The 25,429-nt window shown below is 47.8% G+C and overlaps 1 protein-coding gene across 3 annotated transcripts in view; it reads left to right on the top strand.

The window, feature by feature from the left end:
• Znf536 (zinc finger protein 536) overlaps window positions 1–25,429 on the top strand; it is a 448,809-nt gene that overhangs the window by 285,114 nt on the left and 138,266 nt on the right. For all 3 annotated transcript variants that reach the window (XM_057762914.1, XM_057762913.1, XM_057762915.1), the window contains exon 6: window positions 7,809–9,377. In XM_057762914.1, coding sequence (XP_057618897.1) covers window positions 7,809–9,377 — 1,569 coding nt within the window. The remainder of the gene's footprint in view (window positions 1–7,808; window positions 9,378–25,429) is intronic.

The raw sequence follows: 25,429 nt of genomic DNA, 5'->3' as shown, positions 1-25,429 counted from the left end.
TGCCATGATGCATCCCCATCATTAAGGGTACAGCATCGTATGTGAGACCAGTAGGAAACTGGCTTCTGTCATCGCAGAGTCTGACGTGTCCCAAGTACACACAGATTCCATTCCTTCTTTTCTATGCCTCCTTGCCTGACACCACCTTGGGCAGTGGGGTTCTAGAGGGATATTCAGAAGGGTCACATACATCCATTTCTTGTGCTGGAGGCAGGCAGGTGCTGATGGTTCCTGGAGGTCTGTGTTTGCCACTGATGCTCCCCCACCCCAACGGGCGATCAGTGTATCATCCCATGCTTTGTGGGCCATGGACCAACAAGTTGGCTTCACTATCCTGACTTATCTATATGTGGATCCAGACCAAAGAGCTGTGGCTGCAGCACCGACCATTGCAGAGAAACGTAATCAACAGCCTCACTGGCAAAAACTTGGAGGCCCTAAAGTTCAGCAACTAATTAAAAATAAATCTCATTAGTTTCTTTCCCCTCTCAAATTATGTGGGCGGTTTATTAATCTGGTGGGGATGTGCTTTGCACACTGGTTCTCATCCCCGAGTAGGGACCTTTTCACGGGGGTGCATGGGCACGAGGAAACCTGGGGTGCATCTGCAGGGGGCTCAGCTGTGGTCAGGTGGCCTAGGCCGGAGTCTCTGGGTCACACCTGCCAGCATGGCTGCCTTCCTTGGTGCTGCTTCCGTGACATAGCAACTGAGATTGGCTGACTGGGGTACCCGGAGGCCCCACCCTTGTCCTTGACAGCATCCTTTGTCGTGAGGCGTGAGGCTTCCCTTTCACACAGAACCTTCGAGGATAGTAAGAGAGCTCTCCTTTGTGATCCTCAAAGGGTGCTAGGTCCACAGGGATAGGAGAGCCATCTGGGGGTCACCTTGCTGGACTGCTGGGCTGTCTGTGCCGCAGGACGGCCACTAGCTGATACACTCCCTGAGCCTCTATGTAGGACCTGGTGCTTAGCTCTGCACACAACTTTGCTACTGCGTCTCTTAGCAAGTTGGTGGCCAGGATTCTTCCTAGTACCCTGTTGCAGGAAAGGAAACTGAGGGTCAGGGACTTGATGCTCTCAACCTGTAGCTACCAGGCTAAAGTGGCCTATTTTCCTGAACTGTCTTATTCTAAAACTGTCCCTTTGCTCAGTGCTCTGTACTGATATTGCTCGTTGCTTGAATTGCATGCTCGCTTTAGGGAGTTACCGTGACCTTTCTTTGACAGAGCCTGTCTATACCACCACCTGCAGGAGAGCAGGAAGTGGCTTATAGGCACATGTGTGGTGTGGCTGCCACCCCTAAGTAACCTAACAGGGAAGTGCGAGACATCCAGCCTCTCTGCTGCTCCTGGCTCAGACTGGAACCATGCCAGGGCTCCTTGACCCCTTGTGCTGTGCTTCAGTTTCTCCACCAGCGCAATAAGCACAGGGAAGTATGAGGCTGGGGAATGGCCACCATAGACTCTTTGGAGGCTCAAATCCGTGGAAGAAGTTGCAGGACAAGGTAACTGCCAGTAGATATGCTATCTCCTCCCAGGACAGTACTATGGAAGCTGCTGTCTAAGTGGCATCCTGAGTGCCGCCTGCTAGGTGGCTTTCATTGCCTTCGGCTGCATGAGCTAGCTAGCTGCTGTGACACACTACACACAGAGAAAGTTCCAGGAACACCTGTCCCAGAACAAGTTGGGTTAGATGGGGCTGCTCTTTCTGTCCCCTCCTCCAACAGGAAAGTGTCTGCTGTCATCCTTCATCCCAGAACCGTCATCTGAGCCGACAGGAGAGAGGAACATTGTCTCCAAAAGGAGATAGCCCCCTCTTTTTTTTTCTTTTTGTTTGCATCTAAAGTGCAGCTTTCCTATCTCAAAGACAAACTAAAAGCCCATTTTGTTCCTCTGTCGTCCCTCATGGCTGCTCTTCCTGCCTTTAATGACATCCCAAACTTTTGTGGAAAATAATTGATTGAATTTAAATTTCCTTAAAAGTTTAAGAGGTAATGTTACAGTATAAATTTTCTAGCAAACACTAAGTAGGGAAATATCCATTAGTGAAATTAACTACAGTTTCTAGGTAGCTAACAATGTGGCGTATACAGTAGGGCATGGCTAATGAACACTGCAGTGGGTGATATTTCATTATACAAATTAATGCTCACATTTTAATGGGAAAGTCACATAATGAATCTCGGCTTCAGTGACAGCAATTAGAGACACAGATTGTCCCCTTCTGGACAAGGCAGTGTTTAGCAATAAGCAGCTGTGTGAAAAGTCTTCAGGTTTACAACGTATATATGCTTTGGGGGAATTAGTGTACAATTTATATTAATGTACTGAAGCTTCGCTGCAAAGGCAACACCGTATTTATCTCTCCCGGTATTAACTAAGTAAAGACACGTAAGAAGACTAAATAAATATCCAAAAGAGGTCGCAATGCTGGAGAATATTTAGTTACTCAATTTCAAAGTGGAAACACTTTTAGAAATTAGCCAAAAAAAAAAAAAGTCAGGCATACAAATCACTTCTTAAAAAAATAATAGAGGTGTTTCCAAAGAGAGGGCCATGAATATGTGTGTGTATGCATGTATGTATGCATGTATATGTGTATGTATATATGTATGTATGTGTGTATACGTGTGTATATGTGTATGTATGTATGTGTATATGTATATATGTGTGTATATGTATATATGTGTTTATTATTTTGGAGAGTTATTATTAGAAGCTTACCCTGAATAGTTTCAAAATAGCTCAAGTTCTTATGGAACTCCCAGGTGCAAAGTAGTTGAGAAAAGTGAAAGTATCTGGGTATATTTTTATTCTGTATGTATGTGTGTGTGTGTGTATTATTCTGGGCTTAGTAGTGTACACCTGTCATTCTAGCACTCAGGGGCTGAGGCAGGAATATCATGAGTTCAAGGCCAACGTGGGCTACACAGAGAGAACTTGTATAAAAGAATTAAATACGACTATGGAGAAATAGGTACAAAGAAGTGGTTAGTCCATCACCTGGTCGTATATTTCTAAAAGCTTACAGTCTAATGATTAGGAATCAATGAGATTCCAAAATTGAATATATATTTCATGCTACACACTGGTGAGAAGTCAACTTAACTCTACGATGTTTCCAATATATTCATTAGTCCACCAAAATGACGAACCGATTAACTTTTTCTTTTTAATATATTATGTCTTTTCTAGCCGAACTCTTTTCTAGAAATACACTGTATGGCCTACATTGTATTCCTTTAAAAATATTGTGAGAGGATCATTAATGCTCTTACCTTCTTCCTCCAGTGTGTGGACAGTGTAATCTTGGACATCCTTGTACTAAGGCACAGGTTTTTAACTAGCTTCCTGTACTAGACCCATTCTTCAAGCCAGGGTACCATTGCCCTCTGAGTGTCTGAAGTTCTAAAGTGAGATGGTAGTATATAAATGAAGGTAGGTATGTGGGCATTTGGATAGGAGAATTCTCTTAGACGATCGGAGATTCGGGCTCTCTCAGAGTTAAAGCTGAGTGGAAGCCTTCATTCCCCCCTCTGCACTGTTTCGTGTGCTGGTGATTTGTACGAGTTTTTGGCTGCTCCAGCAAGCAGATGCCAGGACTGATCATGGAGGTGACTGGAGGACTCACAACTCCTGGCAAAGCCTGGGGCAGTCTGAGGGATTCCCCCAGGAGAGTGAGACTCATTTTGTGGCTTAAGTGGCCAATCATTCAAGTAGACAAAGCTGCTGACAGGGTCCGAGGTTACCTGTGCCACCCAGCTGCAAAGGGAATGACTGTCCAAGTCTCCGACCGAGCCAGACCTCAGTTGGGAGCAACTGGGTGAACTCACTACCTGGCTTCTTGCAGAATTCTGTCCATGTCTGCAGCGTGGGACTTGTCATGGTCAGCCCAGAGTGCTAGCCTGGAAGAATGTGTCCAGATGCAGGGGCTTTGACCATGAAACTGTTCAGTACAGGTGGACTCAGCATTTGCTTGCTGGCCAAACAGAGGAGGGACCTCGACCATTCCTCCAAGCTGCTAAACTTGCTGATACGATTTCCTTATCATGTCTTACCCGGCTCCATCCAGGCCAATGTTGTGCAAAGTTTGCCTCCTGAGCACGCCCAAATGCATCCTTTGGGGAAAGAATGCATGGGAAACAGCTGGGATGCTCCCAGTGGGACATAAAGCTCTCCTCATGACACATCACTGCCATCTCCCAGGTCTGCCTGGCCAGAACATCACCCTTCAGGTTGCGCCCCTCTCCGGAAGTCCAGGAAGCAGAAAAGAAATCAGCACATCAGAGGGTTAGGGGATAAGGTTTTTCAAACCACTTAAAAACTATGAAAAACCTTAAACCGAGAGGCTTTTTGTCTCGAAGGTTTACCCCTTCCTCACTCTGGAGTACTTTCAGGAAGTGGCTGCCCAAGCACAAACCCTTCAGGACCCAGTCAGATCATAGCGATGCACAGAGTGGAAAGAGACAGCACCACAGAGGGCAAGGGTGGAGGGAGGGCTTCCTGAACCTGTATAGCCAAAACAGCCCCTGAAAATCCCAGAGGAAGGGGCTAGAGAGATGGCTAAGTGGCTAAGAGTGCTTGCTGCAGTGTCAGAGGTCCCAAGTTCTCGGTTCCCACCACTCCCATGGCAGCTTAAAACTGCCTGTAAACCCCCCACCCCCCCTCTCTGCCTCTCACACATATACACACACACACACACACACACAGAGAGAGAGAGAGAGAGAGAGAGAGAGAGAGAGAGAGAGAGAGAGAGAGAGAGAGAATAAAAGTAGATCTAAAAGAAAAGAAAAATAAAATCTGGGAGGAAGCCCTTCAGTTCCCAGGGTCAGCAAGTGTGCTCCGAAGTTGTAGGTGCTCCTTCGTGCATTCATTCATTCATTCATTCATTCATTCATTCATTCATTCACATATGCACATTTCTGGATAGGTGTGTGGATAGGTCTCTGGCCTCTTTGGGGGGATTAGTGTGATGCTTATTGTGAGTTGAGAATGATGACGAGGCCTCATGTGAATCTCTAAAATCTCACATTACAGGCTGAGAATGCAAATATCCCAAGACAGGACCCCATGTCCAGTGGAGCACAGAAAGGCATGGGGCGTCCAGTCTCCACTTCAGCCTCTCCAAATACCTCACGGGTCTAGCTTGTCGTCCGTGTAGAGCTCGTCATGTCACAGCTCTCACCTCGGGGATGTTTCTCAGGGACTTATACCATGATCCCCATGCAGATGCTGCAGGCTCCTAAGGGATTTGGAAAAGACCAAGAACCTTGCTGATATTTTTAGGCTTCTTAGTTCAGAACAGGGTGAGAGAGACAGATATCAGCTCCTGTTAAAGCACCCCAGGAAGCCCCATGTTGGTTTTAGCAGAGTCCTTATAGTGAGTATACACGTCAGAATTACATACAAGTGATGCTTTGTGCAAATGCCAGCCTCTGGTCCCCATCCCAGGCCTCGGGACCCGGCACTGGTGCCTTCTTTGACTCCCTGCTGTTTGTCTTGCACAGGGTGGACCGAGAACCAACATCCCAGCATACAGTTCAAACACACAGCCCTTGGAAGTATAAACACACATCCTCTGTACATCCCCGTGGTCCTACCCTGCCCACCTCAGGCCTGAGTCAAAGCTGCATCGTCCCACCATGCTTTGCCTATAGAACCCCTGTCAGATGCACACAACCACTTCCAGGTGCTTTTATGAAGAGCAGCTTGAGCATCTCAAGTGCCTGCTCTTCTCAGCTCTGTGGCTGTCTCCTTGCTGCACCCTCCTACCCAGGCTTCACTGACCTGTCAGTCAGGATCCCGGATTCCAGTTGTGTGTTCCATGCCAGTCCCCTCACTGGACCTAGCCACTAGGCTCAGAAGACAGGGTCAGCTGGGTCATCCGCTGATCAGGTGCCAACGGCTCCCTGCCCATCAGCAGTGCCTTAGGGTGCCTGAATCTCATAGTAGGGAAATGGTCCTTATGGATGTAAAGTCTGCCTCTTTCTGTCTACAGTTTGTTTTTAAGATTTATTTTTATTTTGCCTATATGAGTGTCTGTCTGCATGTATGTCCGTGCGCCATGTGCATGCAGTGCCCAAAGAGGCCAGAAGAGAGCCCTGGATCATCTGGAACTAGAGTTACAGATGACTGTGAGCCACTGTGTGGATGTTGGGAACTTAACCCAGGCCCTCTGAGAGAACAGCCAGGGCTCCTTAACTGCTGAGCTGTATCTCCAGCCCCATGCTTACAGTTTTGATGTAGCCGAGACAGCTGTGGAGAAAGTAGACCCCAAGGGCACAGAAGTAGCCAGGGAGGCCCCAGCTGCTCGTGGTATGCATTAAGAGCTCTTGGTGCCCTCATCGGAATGCGGCAGGTGGAGTGTCCCTTAGCTCAAGCACACAGTGCACATGGTGTCTCCTGTTCAGCACCTGGGCTGTTAGTACCCCAGAACACCCTCTGCTATGAGAACTGGGAGTCTCTGCCCGATACTCCCAAGATTAAAGGCAGTGAAATATCAGAGCTCCCTCCCCCACGAGCGATTGTCTGGCTTCCTAGATGTTTGACAATAGCACACAGGACAAGGTGGCAATATGGGCACGTTTGTGTGCGGTGGGTCAGGTCGGGGGCTTCCTAGGAGAAATTATTGTAGATTTTTACAGAGAACTCTAAGCTAAAAGCTATGATTCCCACTCCTCTCTTCCCCAGAGCTTTCTGGGGGCAGAGTCTAGAAAAGAGCCAGCCTAGCCTGCAAGTTCTTGGGATGTGTTTAAATCCACATTTGAGTACATCCTCCTCTGCCCTCCATGTAAGCTGTCTGTTAAGGGCTCTCTCGTCATCACACAAAGAACAATGGAAGTTGGGTGTTGGATTCAAATAAATATTTAATTCGTGAAAATAATCTTATATGTTCCAAAACACACTTTAAGGCTATTTTTGTTCTTCAGCAAGCGCCCATTACAGGTAAATTACACAGCTTACTACCTCAGCGTCAGCGCTGCCATTAGTACAAATTCTGGGCTCGACAAAGACCAGTAGATAATGTTAATTTCAAATCGAGAAACTAAATATACTTGGTGCCTTTTATTACTCCTTTTTCTCTTAAGTTTTATCGGCTGCTTTTCATCTTAACAATATGTCTTTACATCCCGCCATCACAGTGCACTGTAATGATATTAATATTTTATAGAATCGGTATTTATAGTTCTTTATTTAGAGACAATGCAGTAGGTCTGCAGATATCAGAGCCCGTCTGGAATGGTGCCCTCCAAATAATGATGAATTGCTTGTGCGGAATGCCATTTGCTAATTATATCCATGATTTACTGTGGAGCAAGGCTTAAATCATTCATTTCAGTCTTGCGTAACAGTGCCATAGAATTTTTAGGTTTAAAAATGGTTTCCATGTGTATAATTTAAACAAATTCTAGCGCTCTTGGATACACAAAATATTCGAAGCCACTCATTTGTTGCATACTCCGTCTCTTTAAACTTCTACTTTTAATGATCACTGTGGTCGAAATTATTATGCTTAATTTTCATAATCATAGCCTTTAAATCTACAGTCGTTCTCACATGTTAGATAAAGAAAAAGATAGCTAATTGTGTGTAGATAGTGTGTCATCCCTCAATAGTCCCCAATGGTACAAAATCATTAAAAAAGCTTAAGAGCACAAATTATTCTTCTATTAAAAAACAGTCGTTCTCTGGCTAATTATTAGTTTGGGCTGCTTTGTCTCAAGGAACAAATGTTGATCCTCCTAGCCTTGTTCTGCACACCAAAGATGAGATAAACACTTGCTTTTCTCTTCCATCGCTATCTTGCAGGTGAGAAACCCTACAAGTGTCCTCACTGTGACTACGCTGGCACGCAGTCAGCATCCCTGAAGTATCACCTGGAGCGACACCATCGGGAGCGACAGAACGGAGCCGGGCCACTGTCAGGACAGCCCCCGAACCAAGAGCACAAAGATGAGACCCCCAGCAAAGCGCCGTTGTTTATCAGGCCAGACATCCTGCGGGGGGCTTTGAAGGGTCTCCCCGGAATCGACTTCCGAGGTGGTCCTGCCTCTCAGCAGTGGACATCGGGCATGCTCTCCTCCGGAGATCATGCAGGGCAGGCCACTGGCATGTCCTCGGAGCTGTCTTCGGATGCCCTAAAAGGCTCCGACCTTCCTTCCAAAAGCGCCCACTTCTCAGAGATTGGAAGGGCTTATCAAAGCATCGTGAGCAATGGTGTAAACTTCCAAGGGTCCCTGCAGGCTTTCATGGACAGTTTCGTCCTCGGCTCTCTGAAGAAGAAAGACACAAAAGAGAAAGTCCTATCTGATGTCCATCCCATGAAAGCCCATGCCACGGATGGTGGAGAGGACAGAGCCAGCGGGAAGCCCTCCCAGAGGAAGTCTGAGAAATCTCAGTATGAGCCTCTGGACTTATCTGTGCGGCCAGATGCCACCACGCTCCCTGGCTCCTCCGTGACCATGCAAGACAGCATTGCGTGGCACGGCTGCTTGTTTTGTGCTTTTACCACATCCTCCATGGAGCTTATGGCCCTTCACCTCCAGGCCAACCACCTGGGCAAAGCAAAGCGCAAAGATCACCCCACAGGGGTGACGGTCAACTGCAAAGAGCAGGCACGGGAGGCCAGCAAGGTCTCTGTCTTGCCCTCCATACAGTCGAACAAAGAGATGGCCCTGTCTAGTGCTGTCGGTGCTCTAGACTCTGCTCCTGAGAAGATGGCCCAAGGACCAGCAAAAGAGACTCTAGGGGACCAGAAGAGTGGCCAGTGGCCTAGTCACATGGACCCTGCCTTTTGTACCTTTCCATCTGACTTCTACAAACAGTTTGGTGTTTACCCCACTATGGTTGGCTCAGGGGGCCCTGGCTCCTGCTCCAACAAGAATCCTGATGGGAAAACCCACCTGGAAGAGGACGCCCCTCCTCTGATCCCGGAAACCGCAAACAAAAACCCTGCTGATGATCTCTCAGATATTGCCTCCTCCGAGGACATGGACTCCTCCAAGGGAGAAAACAATGAGGACGAGGAGATTGACACCGAACCAGAAATGATGAGCAAGCCACTCTCTGCTCTCGGCAAGGATGGCAGCAACGAGGGCAGTGACAACCTGCTGCCCCCAGGCGCCTCCCAGCCCATCCAGGGACTGGTCTCACCTTTAGCCCAACCGTCAGAGGAACAGTGGCACAACCCAGGCCTCCTTCCTGCCCAGGACCCCTCAGCGGGGCTGCCAAAGCCGGAGCGGGGTCCCCCGGGGCTGGAGAAACCCATGAGCATGTTGTCGGTCCTCAGGGCCTACAGCGCCGATGGCTTAGCAGCCTTTAACGGGCTTGCAAGCAGCACAGCAAATTCTGGATGTATCAAGAGGCCAGACTTGTGTGGTAAGTTTTAGAATCCTCTTCCTTCACTTCATTTCCCCCAAAACATCACTGTTAATTGTGCATTAAAACAACAACAACAACAGTGACAACAAAATGGGGTTGATGTACCCACTAGCAAAATTTTAAACTACACCTTAAAAAACAGTGCTATATAGTCACTGTAGACAATCACGAAAGTCAAGTTTCATTACTTTTGGGGTCCAACTTTCGGTGTAATGCCTATAACAGAGGCATGGGAAGGAGACAGTATCAGAGTGTGAACTCTCCTCTCATTTTTCATCCATAAGTTGGGGAGGGAAAGAAAATTCACCTTAAAAAAATAAACCAAAAACCAAACAGATATGGTGACTTGTAACTTCCCCATATTTAACTCATTCAAAAAAAAAAAAAAAAGATGCCTAAAGAGAATCGGTATTGCTTTACCATGATCTACTTCCCCTATGCTCCTTTTATTGAGTTAGAGGATACTAAAATCACCACACTAATAGTGTGGCAAGGGACTGTCTCCAAATCACCACACTAACAGTGTGGCAAGGGACCGTCCCCAAACCGGGGAAATGGCTTTGGGATGTCTGTGACTCACCTGCGACACATTAAATGGCAGTTACTGTGACTTTTTGGCCTTCTGCTGTTGTTGCCTTTTGTCTGTGTCTGTCTGTCTAACCTGCTTGTCGTCCTGTCTGATCTCGTGAATCAACACCTTTTTCCCTCCTTCAAGAATATTGTTACCCCGTAGTCATTCCAGATTTTACAAAGCACAGTCCTACAGCAGAGTTGGATCAAACAGATACGGGGATGGGCAGGGAGGATCAGCATCATGTCGTTGGCACCCAGGTCTTTGTGTGTAGAAATCAGGTCTGCAAAGAGCAGCTCCATGTATTGTTCCCTGTAAACCCCCACCCCCGAATTCCCACGATAGACAAGTAGCGTGGGCTGTACCATCTAATCTATGAATGAATTTCAGAGACTTTACCCTTCTTCTGTGGAAGGAAGGAAGAGAGGAGAAGAGGGAAGGCTGGACACAAGGGAGCATTTCCAAACCTCAGCATCCTGTTTCCTTCAGCACAGAGCGGAAAACATAAAGCTAGGCTGTTTATAATCTAAATCGATAAATTTCTTTTTGTTTTTCTGTCATTTCCTAATTCACTAAGAAGTGGATCAAGCAGTCAGAAATACCTTTTGAATTGTCAAAAATCAGTAAATGGATTTATGACAGCTCAAAAAAAATATTGATGGTTCTCTATACTGAATGATTCACACGGCCCCATTAGCCAGTACCCCGGATCTATTTTTAACCGTGTGCAATTCATTACTTGAAGCTGTTAAAAACAACATTTAAAAGAAGGGAAGGGATTTATGTCTGCCCAGTAGTCCCCACTTCCTTCCAAAGAGAATGGTATTTAAATCTTTTTCTTTCATTGTTCTTTTAAAGTTTGGTTGCAGTGGTTTAATGAATATTATTATTGTTGTTGTTGTTGTTGTTTGAGGATTTTTAAAAGTCTATTTTCAGTTCTTTCAATTACCTACATAGGACCATGATTCCTGCCAGGAATCCACGCATCAGAAAAGATCAAAACCTGGCATGTGCATAAGCTCATTATTATTGAAATGAGCTCATATTACCCCCATTAATTTTCTCATCTTCCTATCAGTGTGGAAGAAAGGCTGGCTGCCTTGAGGAAGCTTGTCCGGTGGTGTCCTTTTGCATCAGGCAGCGGGTGTAGGGGGCAGCATGGGGTAGGGAGATGCTGGGTCTCCTGAGATTTTGCAGAGCTGGCAGGAGTCTCTAACCCCTCCCCAGACATCAGCTCACCCACTCACGTAACATTTCCGTGGCCTATGCAAAACACTGTTCATTCAAGTTGTTAGTCCCTAGGCAACAGACCCTGGGATGCAAGTCACAGCCCCTCTCTTTTGAAGTGCATGACGACCTTTGGGCCAGTGAAAGCTTCCTGGGTCCGTGCTCCTTATACTCTCCCAAACCTCATTCCGGCCACTGGCCACCTGTTTCCAGAGAGCATCACTCCTGTATTTCAGTTGGTCCCCATTTTTTCTAGAAGCTTCTGCTGTGGTTTGGTGGCAGGTGGGATGCCTCTTCCTGTCTTCTGGTCCCCAGGCATCAGGCCGAGCATAAGTAATTATAATCTCATATCCTTGCTGGGTGTGGCAGTGTCCTAGAACCCAGGAGGGCAGTGGTCACCCTGGCTGAGAGTGGGTGTTTCAGAGGAAAACAACCGGAATCTTCCCTTCCTTGGTCTAGTCTTGTCTCTTGCTTGAAGCAGTATGCGTACTGTAAGCTCTACACCACCACCTGCTTCAAGGCAGGAGCCCTAAATTATCCCCAACCCTTATTTCTTCTCTGCCTCACTTAAAGTAGATGTGGCTTTGCAAACAGGTCCAGCAGCTAGGCTTCCTTGTGGAGCTGGGCTTTGCCAAATCTATGCCTTATTCCCAGATTGCTTATCTCTGAGTTTAGAGCCTCATTTCATCGGTTCGGTCAGCCCAGAATCCCACTTGGATGCCCCAGAAACTCTGGTGGCTGGAATTCACAGTTCTCTGTAGAAGTAAGAATTCTCTTCTCCCACGATGTAAAAATACTTGAAAAACAATCCGTAAAATCTTTGCCTGCATCACGTAGACCCCCACAGCATCAGGAACCCCTCTTGAACCCACCGGCAAATCAGAAAACGTGTCTTTTCTCCTGCCTGTATGTGGGACTGTGTGTTGGGCATTGTCTACCCAGGCGATAATGCTAATTACTGCACTGTCGCTTGCTAACTTTGAGAACTTTGGTCCTAAGTCCCCAGGTGCTTAGACCTGAGGCCCTGGCCAGTGTGCACTCGCCATTTGTATATAGCTAATACGTTCTGACTTGGGTACAGGAGAGCAAGCTGACGAAGAGGCTACTCCATCTTTTTGGGTGATGAGAGTCCTATAGCAATGCCACTGTGGAAATGTTGCTGTGAGAACCAGGAGGGTGTGGCTGGCACAACCCGAGGCACACACAGCGCAGTCAGTCTACAGAGCACCTGGAGATGGCTACATAGAAACACTAAAGACCACACTTCACCCCAGGGCTTGTCTGGGGGATTGGGACCAACTGGGCCACCCCTAACCTTGCCTTTTGAAACTGAGGCAACCAGTCAGAGCTGCCTGGAGTTTCTGTGTTAGCTTTCTCAAACATGATTTTCTCTGTCCTTTTCTGAGCCCTCGCGAGGGCTAGGCCTGATGATGCGAAATTCTTGTCAAGTTAAGGGGCTGGAAGGGGGAAAAAAGAGCACAATTCCTTTACTCTTAACTCTGGCCTGGAATTGCTACCACTCGAGGAAAGGCAGCCCCATGTGGAGGATCCATCAGCATGTCCATGGTGGTGATGAGACCCTGTGTGCAGTAACTGTCAGCCCAAGTGATATCCTGATGGATGGGAGGAAGTCAGTGGGAAGGCAAGGCTGTCACACAGGAATAGCTCCAGGATTCCCAACGCCTTATTCCCAGCTAATTCCAAAACTGCCTCATCCCAGATTGTGGAAGGAAAGCCCACTGCATTTCGCAAAGATGAGAGAATGGGGACCTACCTCCCATACCGAAGCAGCAGCATCAAAATCCTGCTCCACCATGTGTTCAAAAATGTCTAACGTGATGAGACACAGTAACCAAACCACATTGTCTTAAGAGGCGACTTCTGTCCCACCATGATTTCTCTGCATTGGCAGTCAGAACACATCTTTCAGCCATGCACCCTAGAGCCAAAGGTCAGCATGTATTTTCTGAAGGGTTGAGGGTAACTGTTTCCAAGCCGACAAGCCAGGAGCACCTCTTATTTCGACTCCGCTATGTCCGATAGCACTGAAGAAGCCGTAGAGGGTGTGACTGCGTGCCAGTCAAAGTTTATGAGCTAAAGCAAGGGACGGGCTGGAAGTGGACAGGCTCTGGTGTGAAGAGGGACATTCCTGGGTCATGGGAGTCAGAGATGAAGAAGCCTGCCCTCCATCTTCTGGTGGACAGAGAGATGATGCAGGTAGGACTCCCGCGAGCCAATGCCAAGTAGACCTTCTAGAGGAGGCCATGTGCATTCAAGGACCTCCAGAGGGGTATCCTTTCCCATCCCCTCACAACACCACAGGCAGAAGAGATGGAATGGCTGCGAGTTAACTCTACGGCAGCTGGCTCTCCACAGACAGAAGTACAGGGAGGAAGGAAGATGTCAAACAGCTAAGAGCCTGGGACAGATGTCTCAGTAAGATGAGTGCCCACCTGAAGGTGCAGTGACGAGGCGATGGTACATCCCCAAGTCTTTGTCCCTTTAGCACTAAGATGGCATCAGTGTGATGGAGAGTTTTGTTTCCTCATGTCCCCACCCTGCAGTCCGTGAACAGGAAATTCGTCTCTGTGATGTCACCATCCCAGTGGCTACCATTTCTTTTTGGACTCAGTTCAGGTCTAGATATAAAACAGGTGCCTAGGGGCATAAGATTATAAATTCTGTTTTTTTTTTTTTTTTTTTTTTTTAACTGTGGCGAGGTAAGGAAGCCCAAGGCAGCTGTTCTACGGTTTCTATTGCTGCGATGAAGCACCATGACCAAACAGCACCTTAGAGAAGAAGGGTTTACTTGAATTACATGTCCGGGTAGCAGTCTATCATTGAGTGAAGTCAGTGCGGGAACTCAAGCAGGGCAGAAACATGGAGGCAGGAGCTGATGCAGAGGCCATGGAGGGTGCTGCTTACTGGGTCACTCCCAATCACCGATTAGTAAAATGCTCCACAGGCTTGCCTACAGTCAGAGCTTATAGAGACATTTTCTCAATTGGGGTTCCCTCCTCACAGATGAATCTCGCCTGTGTCAAGCTGACATAATATTAGCCAGTACAGTAGCTGTTGTTGGTACATGCAGCAGCACGCATGTCGACTATAAGACATGCAGACACCTGAGCATGGGTCACGATGCATTGCTGGTGGTAGCTGATACATGCTGTGTCCCCGAACCTAGTAGGTGCCATTCGGGAAATGACACTGGACAATAACCACAAAATCCCATTCTGCAAAGTGTGTGGATGCCTAAACAAAATCCAGCCAATCCTGTGGAGGGTGAGATGCCAGGGAGTGGGAGGAACAGAGGTGTGTGTGTGGGGGGGAGGGGAGTGGTCCTTGCTGTTCTATCCAGTGCTGTGGTGCTTTGCTGACTGCCTAAGAAGTCCGAAGCACACGGCTGCCTATAGAGGCTGGGACAGACATTCTGCTCCCCTCTATGTCCTTGCCCAGTTTGACCATTTTTAGATTTGTCTCAGCCTCTTTCCTAGCCCATTCCTTGGCGTAGTGTTTTCCCAGTAAGAAGGGCCATTTGACTTACTGCAAAACCCGAGGACAGAGCCTCCTAAGGTCCTGGAAAGCACCACCTCCCTGTGCTTGTCTGGCCCTGTTGGGGTCCTCCCAGCTAACTATAGAGAGTCTGTGTCTGACTGATGGGACTGCTTCCAGGTGGCATCCTGTAGGTAGACTCTCCTGCTGATGACGGCACTCTGGCGGGGCTCTCCTCTGCCCTCACCCGGGGCTGCATGGCGGTGCCATGCCTGACAAAGAGACAGCCCCTCTGATGATAGCGTTCTTTCCCTCTCCTTCCCTCTTTTTAAATGAAAGGGAACAAGACTGGTGTGATGTCGCTTGCACGGCAGGATGACAGAACTGTTGTGGGGATGGCATTGTGTTTGCCAAATGGTCCACTCGTCACTTCAGAACAAACAAACGGATGGTGGCTGTGAGTCGGCAAACACTGGTGACATTTAGCCTTGTTTATGTTTCTTGCCTTTTGCTGCATCGTTTTGGCTCCAGAAGCTACTGTCTGAATCAACACTGCCTCTGAAATAGGAGAAAAGTCTGGTAGAGTTCATCTTGGTGGCTGCGTCCATATTTCTTTGGGGATTGCATGAAACCAAGGAATCGCAGCCAAGTGTTTTTGTTAAGAAAAAAAAAAGAAAGGGAGAAATCTGTATTTTCCCTCCTTTGATAACGAGTTAAGACTGGGATCAGGGAGGACAGTTGAGGACGAGTCAGAACAGACATGTGCTGGTGGAACCCAGTGTGTGACAGTGGGGACAGAAGGCCTGGGTTAAAGCTTTGACATCTGCCTGAATGGCAGTGATGGTTGGAAATGACAGTCATCTATCTAGACTCAGGTCACATGTCAGCTGCAGAAAGAATCGGGATGTTTCTTCTTTCCTTCCTTCCTTCCTTGCTTCCTTCCTTCCTTCCTTCCTTCCTTCCTTCCCTTGTTTTTTTTTTTTTTTTTTGATGTTGTATGCAAAGCCCAGGTTTCAAATAAGGTAATAATTATGTCCTATTACTTAGTGCTGATCAATAATACCTCTATACCTAATTGCTAGCCTGCTCTAATTATGTAGCCTAGTCCTGCATTAGCCAGAGCCAGAGAGACCAAGTCTTATAAGTGTTCCTCTGTTGCCATCTATTCTATTAAACTGTAGGGACTCTGGCCCTGCCCTCACTTCCACACACCTCTAGCCCCAAACAGTTTCTGAATTAATAAATCTACGTGTTTTCTTTCAGGTAAGTGACACCCCATGTCCTAGTCACTCTGTCTGTCCGTGCTCCTTCGTGGTTTATCTGCAGCTTGTTAACCGTGCAAAGTCAACAGAAGAACATATACACATATATGTCTTGAGTAAATAATTCCTACTGGCACAGGTATGTGTGTGCACACAGCACACCAGCCTACAGTCCTTTGTAGAGTCGAGAGCGGCTGGAAACATTGCCCCCAGATATTTCCCAGTAGTAATGGATGCAAAGGCTTAGTAACCTGAGTGAGCGAGGAGATTCGCTCCGTGTCACAGACCCCGACTGACAAATCCTGGTGGGTGGCAGGTTCCTGGATCAATGAAAACGTGACTGGGGGCAGTGTGCGTGTCCTGCCAGCTCACCTGAGCTCACAGGGCTGGGACCCATGCTAGTGTCGTCAGCCTTCCTCGCCTGTGTCTGATTGTCATGTGTTTTGTAACACTTTAGAAGAATACAGAAAAGTGCAGTAATTATCTTTCTTCATAGTATTTAAGCAGAAATATTGCTAGTTTAATATTGTGTCAGGTCGTCGTATTATCCAGGAACAGGTGACAGTAAAACCCCAACAAGCAGCACTCTGACAGTCACAACATAGAAACGGCGACCTAAGCAAAATGTGTAAACGTGTACCGGGTTATCCTGTGCTTTGGAATAGACTGTTGTTGAAATAATTAGAAGATATATTAAGGTGTTCCTGGTAATGAAGGCATGTAAGTTATCATAATTGTAGTTTCCTGCATAAGTGTCAAACCCTATCTTTCCGTGTGCTGTATGCTGAGTTACAAGTTAGGTCATTTATGAATGGAATGTAAAACAATACTAAAACTGCTTCAATAAGTTATCTTGGTATTGCTAATAAAAAAAAAGCTGTGAAACATTAGTGCAGTTTTGAGTCATTATGTTAATTCATTCCACAACACCCCCTCGCCCCTCACATTCTTCTCTCAGCAGGGAGCCTCAGCAGGACATTGTGGGGACCGGGCTCCTCAACATTGCCATTCATCTTCTTCAGGTGGCCCTTTCACAAGCAACAATTCACCAACAGGCAAGAAGGAAAACCACTTCCCTGTTTTGGTGTGATGACTGTAGGGGGCGCCAGAGAGCCCAATGACACTCGCCCATCTCTGCATCCTGTGTCTTAGGCAGGTTTCTGAACCATAGGACCACTCATTAGATCCCTGGGTAGAGGAGACAGGCCACTGTACACAGCATCAGAAGTGGAAGAGGCTTCTTAGGTCCAGCCTTCTCCAGAGATCCATGTGTTCCTCCATGCTGTGACTGGTTCAGGGAGTTTGGCTACATTTCATTTTCCTGAGATGTTTGGTCACTGTCTGTGTTTTAACAGACTTGTTTTTACCCCACCTTGCCTCTTCACGGGACAGAAAGAAAAGGATTTATGGTTTTTTGTGTTGCCTGCTTTCGTTGTTCCATGAGCTGGGCTTTTGGGCTCGTCCTTCAAGCTCCCTAGCTTCCCAATTCTGCACACACACTGAACTCACTCCAGCTGGTCCCATAGGGGCAGGGCATAGAATTCAAGGCTCCACGGATTGCTCACTTCCTCAAATGAAGTGCCCAACATGAGGATGGGGGTAGAGAACTGTTCATTAAAAGTTGTTCTCAACCTTGGCCTTGGTGTCGTCTCGGCTAGGAGAAACAGTCCGTCCAGTGTGTCTTACAATGACGGCGCTCCTCTTGACCCCTGAGGTCACAGTGCAGCATTAAGGAGCCTCTGACTAGGGGGAAGGGATAGTGAGTAAGACCTGGACTTGAGAAGATGTGAGAAGAGGTCCCGTGGGAAATAGAGGAGGTCTTGAGGATTTCTAACCTTCCCAGAGTCCAGTACTCCGCACTGGGGCTGTTACTAGACCCCTGAAGGTCACACTGAGGTCACACTGTGGGTTCCAGTGGGGGAAAAGGACAATCCCCAAATGCCTAATGAAAGTGAAGGAGGGGTCCATTCCCTTCAGGTGCCAGGTTTACGTGGCCACAACCAAGCAATGCCAGCTCCACCAGGGTGCAGGCTGAGTGGGCACCAAGGGAACACAGAAGAACCTCATCTTCCTTTCTGAGTGCACTCAAATCCGGGAAGTGTCCCAAAAGACGTGGGATACAGAAAGAGGGTGATTCATCTCTGTCTCCAGCTAGTCATCTATACTTCTCCTGCTGTGCCTCCCCAACCCCAGGCTGAGGACATTGTCCCCAGCTTTACCTGTCATTTAAAACCATCCCCCCCCCCTCCCGGAATCTCAGATAACACTGCACCTCCTGGGTTGGTCACTTTGACAGAAACAGGCTTCTGAGGGGCCCTGCTGCAAGCCCTAAGGGGCCAGGGCTTGGGAGGGGCAAGGCGGGGTGCAAAGTAAGGAGGAAGGAGGCATGGGAGGATTCCTTATTTTCCACCCACAACACTGACAGCCGGGAGGGCTCCCTGGAGCCACATAGCCAGGCATCTGCTGTTCTGTCTTCCTTCTTTCAGGGCCCAGTCCCTCTCCTGGGGTCTCTAAGCAAAAAGGCTTGGTAGCATTTCCTCTTCATAAGCAGGGTATTTCCTGAGTTGCTCCCCTGTGGTAACTGGGGAAGCTTAGAAGAGACCTCCTCCACGGGTTCCAATTCTCCCATCACTATGGACCAGCCTCCACCCACCTCTCATTTTGGGACGCCCACCTCATCATGCCTTGTACTGATCCTCCTGCCCCCGCCCACTTCCTCCTTACCATCTCCACCTCTGGATAACAAACAACTCCCATATCACCAGTGGAATGTTCTTGAGAACACACTGTCTGCTGCCTGCAAAGGGAGCCACATAGACCCAGGCCCCTGGGACATCAGTCGACTTCATTTAAGAGCTCTGCATAGAGGCTGGTAATTCTTCCTGTTGGTTCCCCATCCCCCACATATACACATGGGATTATACAAGCCCCACAAGTTTGGATTCAGAGCTGGGACAAACACAAATGACCCCCTCTGGACCTACTTTGACTGTTATAGCCTAGACTGGTCCCAGCATGGTCGGCTTCTGCCCTGTGCTGCATAGGAGACCCCAAAAGGGTCCCCATCTATGGAATGGAGGAACAAGAAGGTGTCTGTGGCTTCAGATGCAAGAGGCCAAGGAAGGCAAGGAGGTTTGCAGGAAACCTCCACACTCCTGTCTCTGTTCACATGTTTTGGAAGTGTGTATACTTTAACGGACTTTAGATACCCCAGTGAAGGAGAAGATCTAAATTTGGGGACAGATTACTGTATGTATATATTCGGTTTTTCTCAAAGGAACTTCACAATGATTAAATACACAGGCACACACTGACAGTGGTGTCCCTGAATGAACAGAATCTGAGCCCATTCCCGGGCCAAAGTCAGAGAACTCTGAGCAGTTAGTTCATTATCAAAAATAGCCATTTGTACGCACTGATGCTGGCTGGTTCTCCGAGGAGTGCATCTTCCTGCTCTGTGCTGTCCAGACACGCCCACTCAGCCATAGCCTGTTCACTGGGTTAAATTTTTGTCTTGAATTTCTGTAGTGAGATTTACATAAGATGCTCTTAGTTATTCATATAAAAGGAGAAGCGCAACCCACCTGGGAAGGCAATTTCAATTGTTTTACCAAATCATTGCTTTTTATATGGTGGACACATTGCTTTTTCTGTTTTGAGCCCAGTGGTTGGTATGTCCTGGGAAGAGGACTGGGGCTATCCACAAAGAGAGGGTACTCCAAGGTATGTTTGTCTGGGAAGATACAATTGCCTCCATGGTTGGGTAATTAAGAGTTCACACTCCAGTCAGCTCTTTTTGTTGTAATTTTTTTTTTTGATTTGTTTTGTTTTGTTTTTGGTTTGGTTTTTCCAAGATAGGATTTCTCTGTGTAGCCCTGGATGTCCTGGAACTCACTCTGTAGACCAGGCTGACTTTGAACTCAGAGATCCACCTGTCTGCCTCCTGAGTGCTGGGATTAAAGTCACGCGTCACCTTCTTCTTAAGGAAAGGGATCATAGTTTCTTTCAGTCCTTTCAGATTCCCTTGGTGACATGACTAGGGTCACCCAAAAGCAGATCTTTAGGTCACCTGGCCTCAAATAGTTGATACAGGAGGACACTGAGAGTGGTCCCTCCACGAGCAGACCTGGGACATTTTTTTTTCTTTCTTCTGGCTTTATTGTAGGTTATTCCAGACCTGCCAGAGCCACGGATGAGTGTGAATGAGATAATTCTGTGGTTCCCAGTGGGAAGTAAACCACAAATATTAAATGTTGAGAAGCACCCAGCTTTTTAGCTTAGGAGAAAGTTTACCATAAGGGTCATAGAGTTAGTCTGGGGTCAGGAGACCGGGCGTCTGGCATCACCATGGAGCTCAGACAGCTCACTTCTCTATTTCTTTGGGGGATAAGCAGCGGGATTGCCTCTTTGGTCTCCAATCTATGTCCTTCATGGCCTCCTGTAGCCTTGATCTTCAGTTGCCACCCTACATCTAGTGAGTAGCACAGTCCTCATGAGACTCACCTGAAGGTCCTCGGATATGGGAGAACTCCGGTATTTCCACAGAGTATGGTGCTTCAACATAACAGGGCTCCAGTTTGAGCAAAGACATCCAATCACTGTAGGTCACGGGACAGGTCAGGGCTTAGAGGGACTTCTCCTAAATTATTAGAAGACCACCAAAGAGTTTCTCTGTTATTTCCAGAAGACAGTTACCACAGGAAAAGTCAACTGAGCTGGGTTCTTAGCTTTGTGAAAGGGTGAGAAAAAGGCTTGTTTTCGCTGAGTTTTTCTGTTTCAACCTCTTGAGAAGATATTTCTTATGATGATTAAAGATTCCTAAGCAATTTACAGATTATCAGCCTGCTAAGCCAGTGTGTCCCTCTTGGACATACACGTCCCGTGGCTGTCATTCCCATTCAATGTACACAGCCAGAGTCTGGAGAGGTGTGTGGTATTGAGAGTTTCTTACGTGGGTGGGGCACAGAGTTCTAGCTGCATCTTTCCCTTCCTAGGACTTTTCTGTTCTTTCAGTCCCTGACTTCTTGAATGCCTTGGCAGAGCCACCTCCTTTTTGGGGGGAAGGGAGAGGGGGGAGGGTTTCGAGACAGGGTTTTTCTGTGTAGCCCTGGCTGTCCTGGAGTTCACTCTGTAGACTAGGCTGGTCTCAAACTCACAGAGATCTGCCTGCCTCTGCCTCCCAAGTGCTGGGATTAAAGACATGTGCCACCTTTTAACCCTCAGTTTGACCGTCAACTGGGAAACTTGGCCACCTTTGAGAGAATAAAATGGTTATAAATATATACATAACTTAGAGACAAGTTGCTCTCCCATCAATCATTTTAGGACTTCTATTAGCAAGAGGGTCCCAGACAGAGTGCCATATAAACCTGCCATAGGGGTGTGGAGTGGGTTATGGTTTGGGTAGGCCTGGGTACCCATTCTGGCCCACTGCACTCACCACTTAAAGTCTTCTGTCTGCACACCTAGCTGGGATCGCTCACACCTGGACTGAATGCATCTGGAAATCTGGCCCCATGAGACCATCCCTGGGATTCACAGACAGCCCCACTGGCTCTAACTGAGCTGTTTTCCTGTCTGCTAATGCTATCAGGACTTAGGAAAACAGCAACACCCATCTCTGGTGGCCAGGCAGTGGGAACAGGGTTGCTGCTGAGTGGATTTGTTTTACATGAATATTTTGGACTTGGAGTATCTGTTCTTTCTGAACCCCACTCAGGGCCATTGTTTAATTTTAAATCACAAGGGTTATTTTCTTGGGGGCCTTTGGGGATAAATGCTTTTACGCAGGTTAAGGACCAAGATTCCATAATGCTGGGTGGCTTTGTTCAGTCTCTGGTTTTCAGTAGGGGATGCTTCATGAGGCAGGTGACAAGACAGGAGTTGAGTGAATTGATCTTGGCATCCCAAAAGACACAGGTGGGAGGGGCACTGTGGTGTGGGCCTGGGCATGATGGACCTGATCCTTAGGGGTGGGAAGAGGGATTTGGGGAGGAGTCTCCAGCTCTGACAACTCCCAGAGAGAGAGCATTAAGACCTGCAAGTGTTAAGTCCTCAGAATGGGTACCATTTCCATCATGTTGAGCAGCCCAGCCCTACCCTAGGAGCCAGGCAGAGGGGAGGAAGGATAAAACCATAGAGGAACTAGAGAAAAGGGATCCAAGGGAGGAGAGAGAGAGAGAGAGAGAGAGAGAGAGAGAGAGAGAGAGAGAGAGAGAGAGAGAGAGAGAGAGAAACAGAGACAGGAATGCAGCCTGGGCTGCAGGTGGTAGGTGTCTGTGGTCTGACAGGGCCAGGGAGAGAGGTGCTTAGGCGCTCTTGGTGAGGATGGGGGAGCTATAGGTCAGGTGAGGTTCCGGAGCACAGCACCTGGTGGCCAGGGCCTGCCGCTCCAGCTGTGTCCTCTTCCCCATGCTGCTCCCCAGCAGTCAGTTACAGGAGGAAATGCTGCAGCTTAATCAGAATTATTTACAAGATAATGGTCCATTGTTTGCACTAAGACAGATGTTGTCTGTGGGAACTTTGTGTTTTATGCTCTCTCCCTGCTCTGCCTTCCCTGGTGCAGATGGGATCCAAGTAATGTGAGTTATTATTCGGGACGGAAATTCAGAGGCGGCTTCTCTGCAGCCCAGACTTTGCTGTGCCACTGAGAGAGCCCAGCTCTAGGGTGGGCAGGGGTAGAGATGGTAACTGCTGGCTACAGGGCCAGGCAGGGCCAGGCAGGGCCCTCCAGCAGGCTGTGATTAAGGAGGTCATGTTTCCTTGAGGGGCGGGCTGGTGCAATCGCCTTGTCCAGGACAGGAAGGACTCACTCTGATTAAGATGTACTTGCTATGTGTTGACTTGTGAGGTCACCACTGACATCTCGAATGAGGGTGGCCATCTGGTCCTGCTTTGCCAAAGGCTAAGAGCAGCCCCTCTCCTGTGGGGACTGTGCCACTCTGCTCCTCTTCTTTGACTGGCCAGAGACCTTCCTCTGGGTCTTCTGGGGTCACCCGGGGAGTCAGCTCCACTGGGCTTGAAAGTCATACTCTCTTGCTTCAAGGTGAAGCTGGCCAGATGAATGCCTGTCCCTGGGAACTGACCAAGGAGGGAACTGTAGGTCAGGAGGGAGGTGGTGCTGGGGTTGGGGGTGGACACTCGCTCTGTTACAAGTTGAGATTTGCTCTCAGCTTGTAACACCAAGTCAGACAGGTACTCCGTCAGACCCCTTAATTCCTAAAAATGTCTCACAGTCAAAGCCATGACCTTCCCATTAGAGAGGGGCTCTGTGACCCTTGACTTGGTTACTGCACGCAACTTGGGGAAAGCAGAGAGTTATTCCCTGAAATCCACATGTCAGACCTCAGCCCCGGAACCTAGCAAATGGAGAGGCTCTCTAGACAGCCAGAATGTAATGTTATCCAGAAAAGCGTTAAACCATTGAGCTATACTGCCAAGCCTCTGTTGTGTTTTTTTTTAAGTTTGTTTATTTATTTATTATGTATACAACATTCCTTCCATGTATGCTTGCATGCCAGAAAAGGGCACCAGATCTCATTACAGATGGTTGTCAGCCACCATGTGATTGCTGGGAATTGAACTCAGAACCTCTGGAAGAGCAGTCAGTGGTCTTAACCTCTGAGCCATCTCTCCAGCCCCCCTCTTTTTTTTTTTTTTTTTTGAGACAGGATCTCAGAAAGTAACCTAGACTGTTCTAGAACATGGAAATCCTTTTGCTCCTGCCTACGAAGTGTGAGCCTGCATGTGCTTACTGTGCCCAGCTCCGGTTCTTTGAATACAATGTATTTTCTATATCCAGTGGTGGCCAAGAACAAACAGATTAAACTAATGCGTACCACCACCTTGGGATGTGTGAACGAGAAGAAACAGGAAAGAGAGTGGCTTTTATAAACCAAGAGAACATATGTGTACCTGGCATGTGGGTACCCAGAGGAAAACGACCCACTTCCCTCATGTTTGTTGACCCACATACCACCCAGAAATCATTTCTACCCCTGGAATCTTATTCCCTTCATAAAAAAGTTATTTGGAGCATCTTGGTCATGTTGAAGATGGCAATCTCCTGCCGTGCTCCCTCCTGCCCCCCGCCCACCTGAGATCTGGCTCTGGCAGACTTTACAGAAAGATCTGGTCCTTTGGGTTACTTAACACTCCAGATTGATGTTAAAATAATCCGTCTTCACTATAAAGCCAGCAGTAACAGCACAGGCCTGTGATCTCAGTGTTGGAAAAGCCAAAAGAGGCTCAACGGTTCAAGGCCAAGGCTCCATGACATCACTGGACTCTGCCTTAAAAAAATCCAAAACTAAAAGTCCATAGTATGAGCCAGGGTCAAGTTATCGTCTCAGCCCCTTACAGATGACAATGCCAATTGCATCCTTTCCATGAATCCCAGGGGAGGAATCATCCTATTATTCCGTCATTCTCAGGGACGGGAGGGGGTTCCCCTTGCCCCACATCACCTGTAACTCAGGCAGAGGCAGTCCCTGTTCAGCCGCTGGTTGCTCTTTTGTTCGTTGCGTTTATCAGTCCTTTGGGATGCATCCAACCTAAACTGACCATAAATAAAAGCAGCCGTGTCTGCCAACCTGTGACTCTGGGTCCCAGGAAAAGAGAGGACCATTCTAGACATCAATTCAAACTCCAGGTAGAACCAAAGAACTTTCATATAGAGACTGGCAGGGTAGGCTGGTACATGGGACCAAAGCTTAAACTAGTCACGTGACCCTCAGTGGCTGCATCGCTCCTTTCATGTTGACCTCATAGTTTCTCCAGCATCACCGTCTCAAGTCAATTCATCTTAGGACTATATCAGTTATTTCCCAGAGGGGGAGAAAAAAAGTAAAACCTCACCCCTCCCCTTTCCTGAAGCAATAGGATCTCAAGGAAACCTGACCCCTAACCCAGCAGTGGTCCCCTGGGGCCAGTGGGGGTAGAGAGTGGGTGGCCTGGAGCACCAGCAAGCCCTCCAGGTTGGCGCTGCCCTCTGCCCAGCCCCCTAGCAGCAGAGGTCAAGCTGGGATAATATTTATCAACCTTATTCTCATGCTGTCAGCCTCTGCCCCAAACCCAGCATCACGGGAGATCCCGGCTTATATCTTAAGGCCCCTCAGAGCCACCTCACATGTACCCAATTACCTCTGTCAAGCAGGGGAAGGAGGTCCCCTCTGTGGGTGGGATCTTAGGCCTTTGAGCCCACTCCTCCTGTCCAGCCAGCTAAAACTGTTGAAACTGCAAACCAGTAATAAAAGGATCATATGTGGTTCCCACCGAACAGGTTCTTTAGGGCTATTACGATAATTAAAAACATATGGTGCCGTGCTAGTCGGAGGGAAACTGCAGATGTACAAATTAGGTATTATAGAAGGGTTTTCTGCTTTTGCCCTTTTAAAAACGTCAAGCCGGAGAAGTTTAGGGAGATAGAACGGCAATTGTGCAGACAGTGGGTAGCGTTTTGCTTTTAAAATCATTAAATATATAAGCTCTTGTTT

Source organism: Chionomys nivalis, chromosome 2 (assembly GCF_950005125.1).
Source record: "Chionomys nivalis chromosome 2, mChiNiv1.1, whole genome shotgun sequence".
Lineage (NCBI taxonomy): Eukaryota > Metazoa > Chordata > Mammalia > Rodentia > Cricetidae > Chionomys > Chionomys nivalis.
The sequence above is the reverse complement of the archived record's forward strand: the minus strand, read 5'-3'. Positions and strand labels throughout refer to the sequence as shown.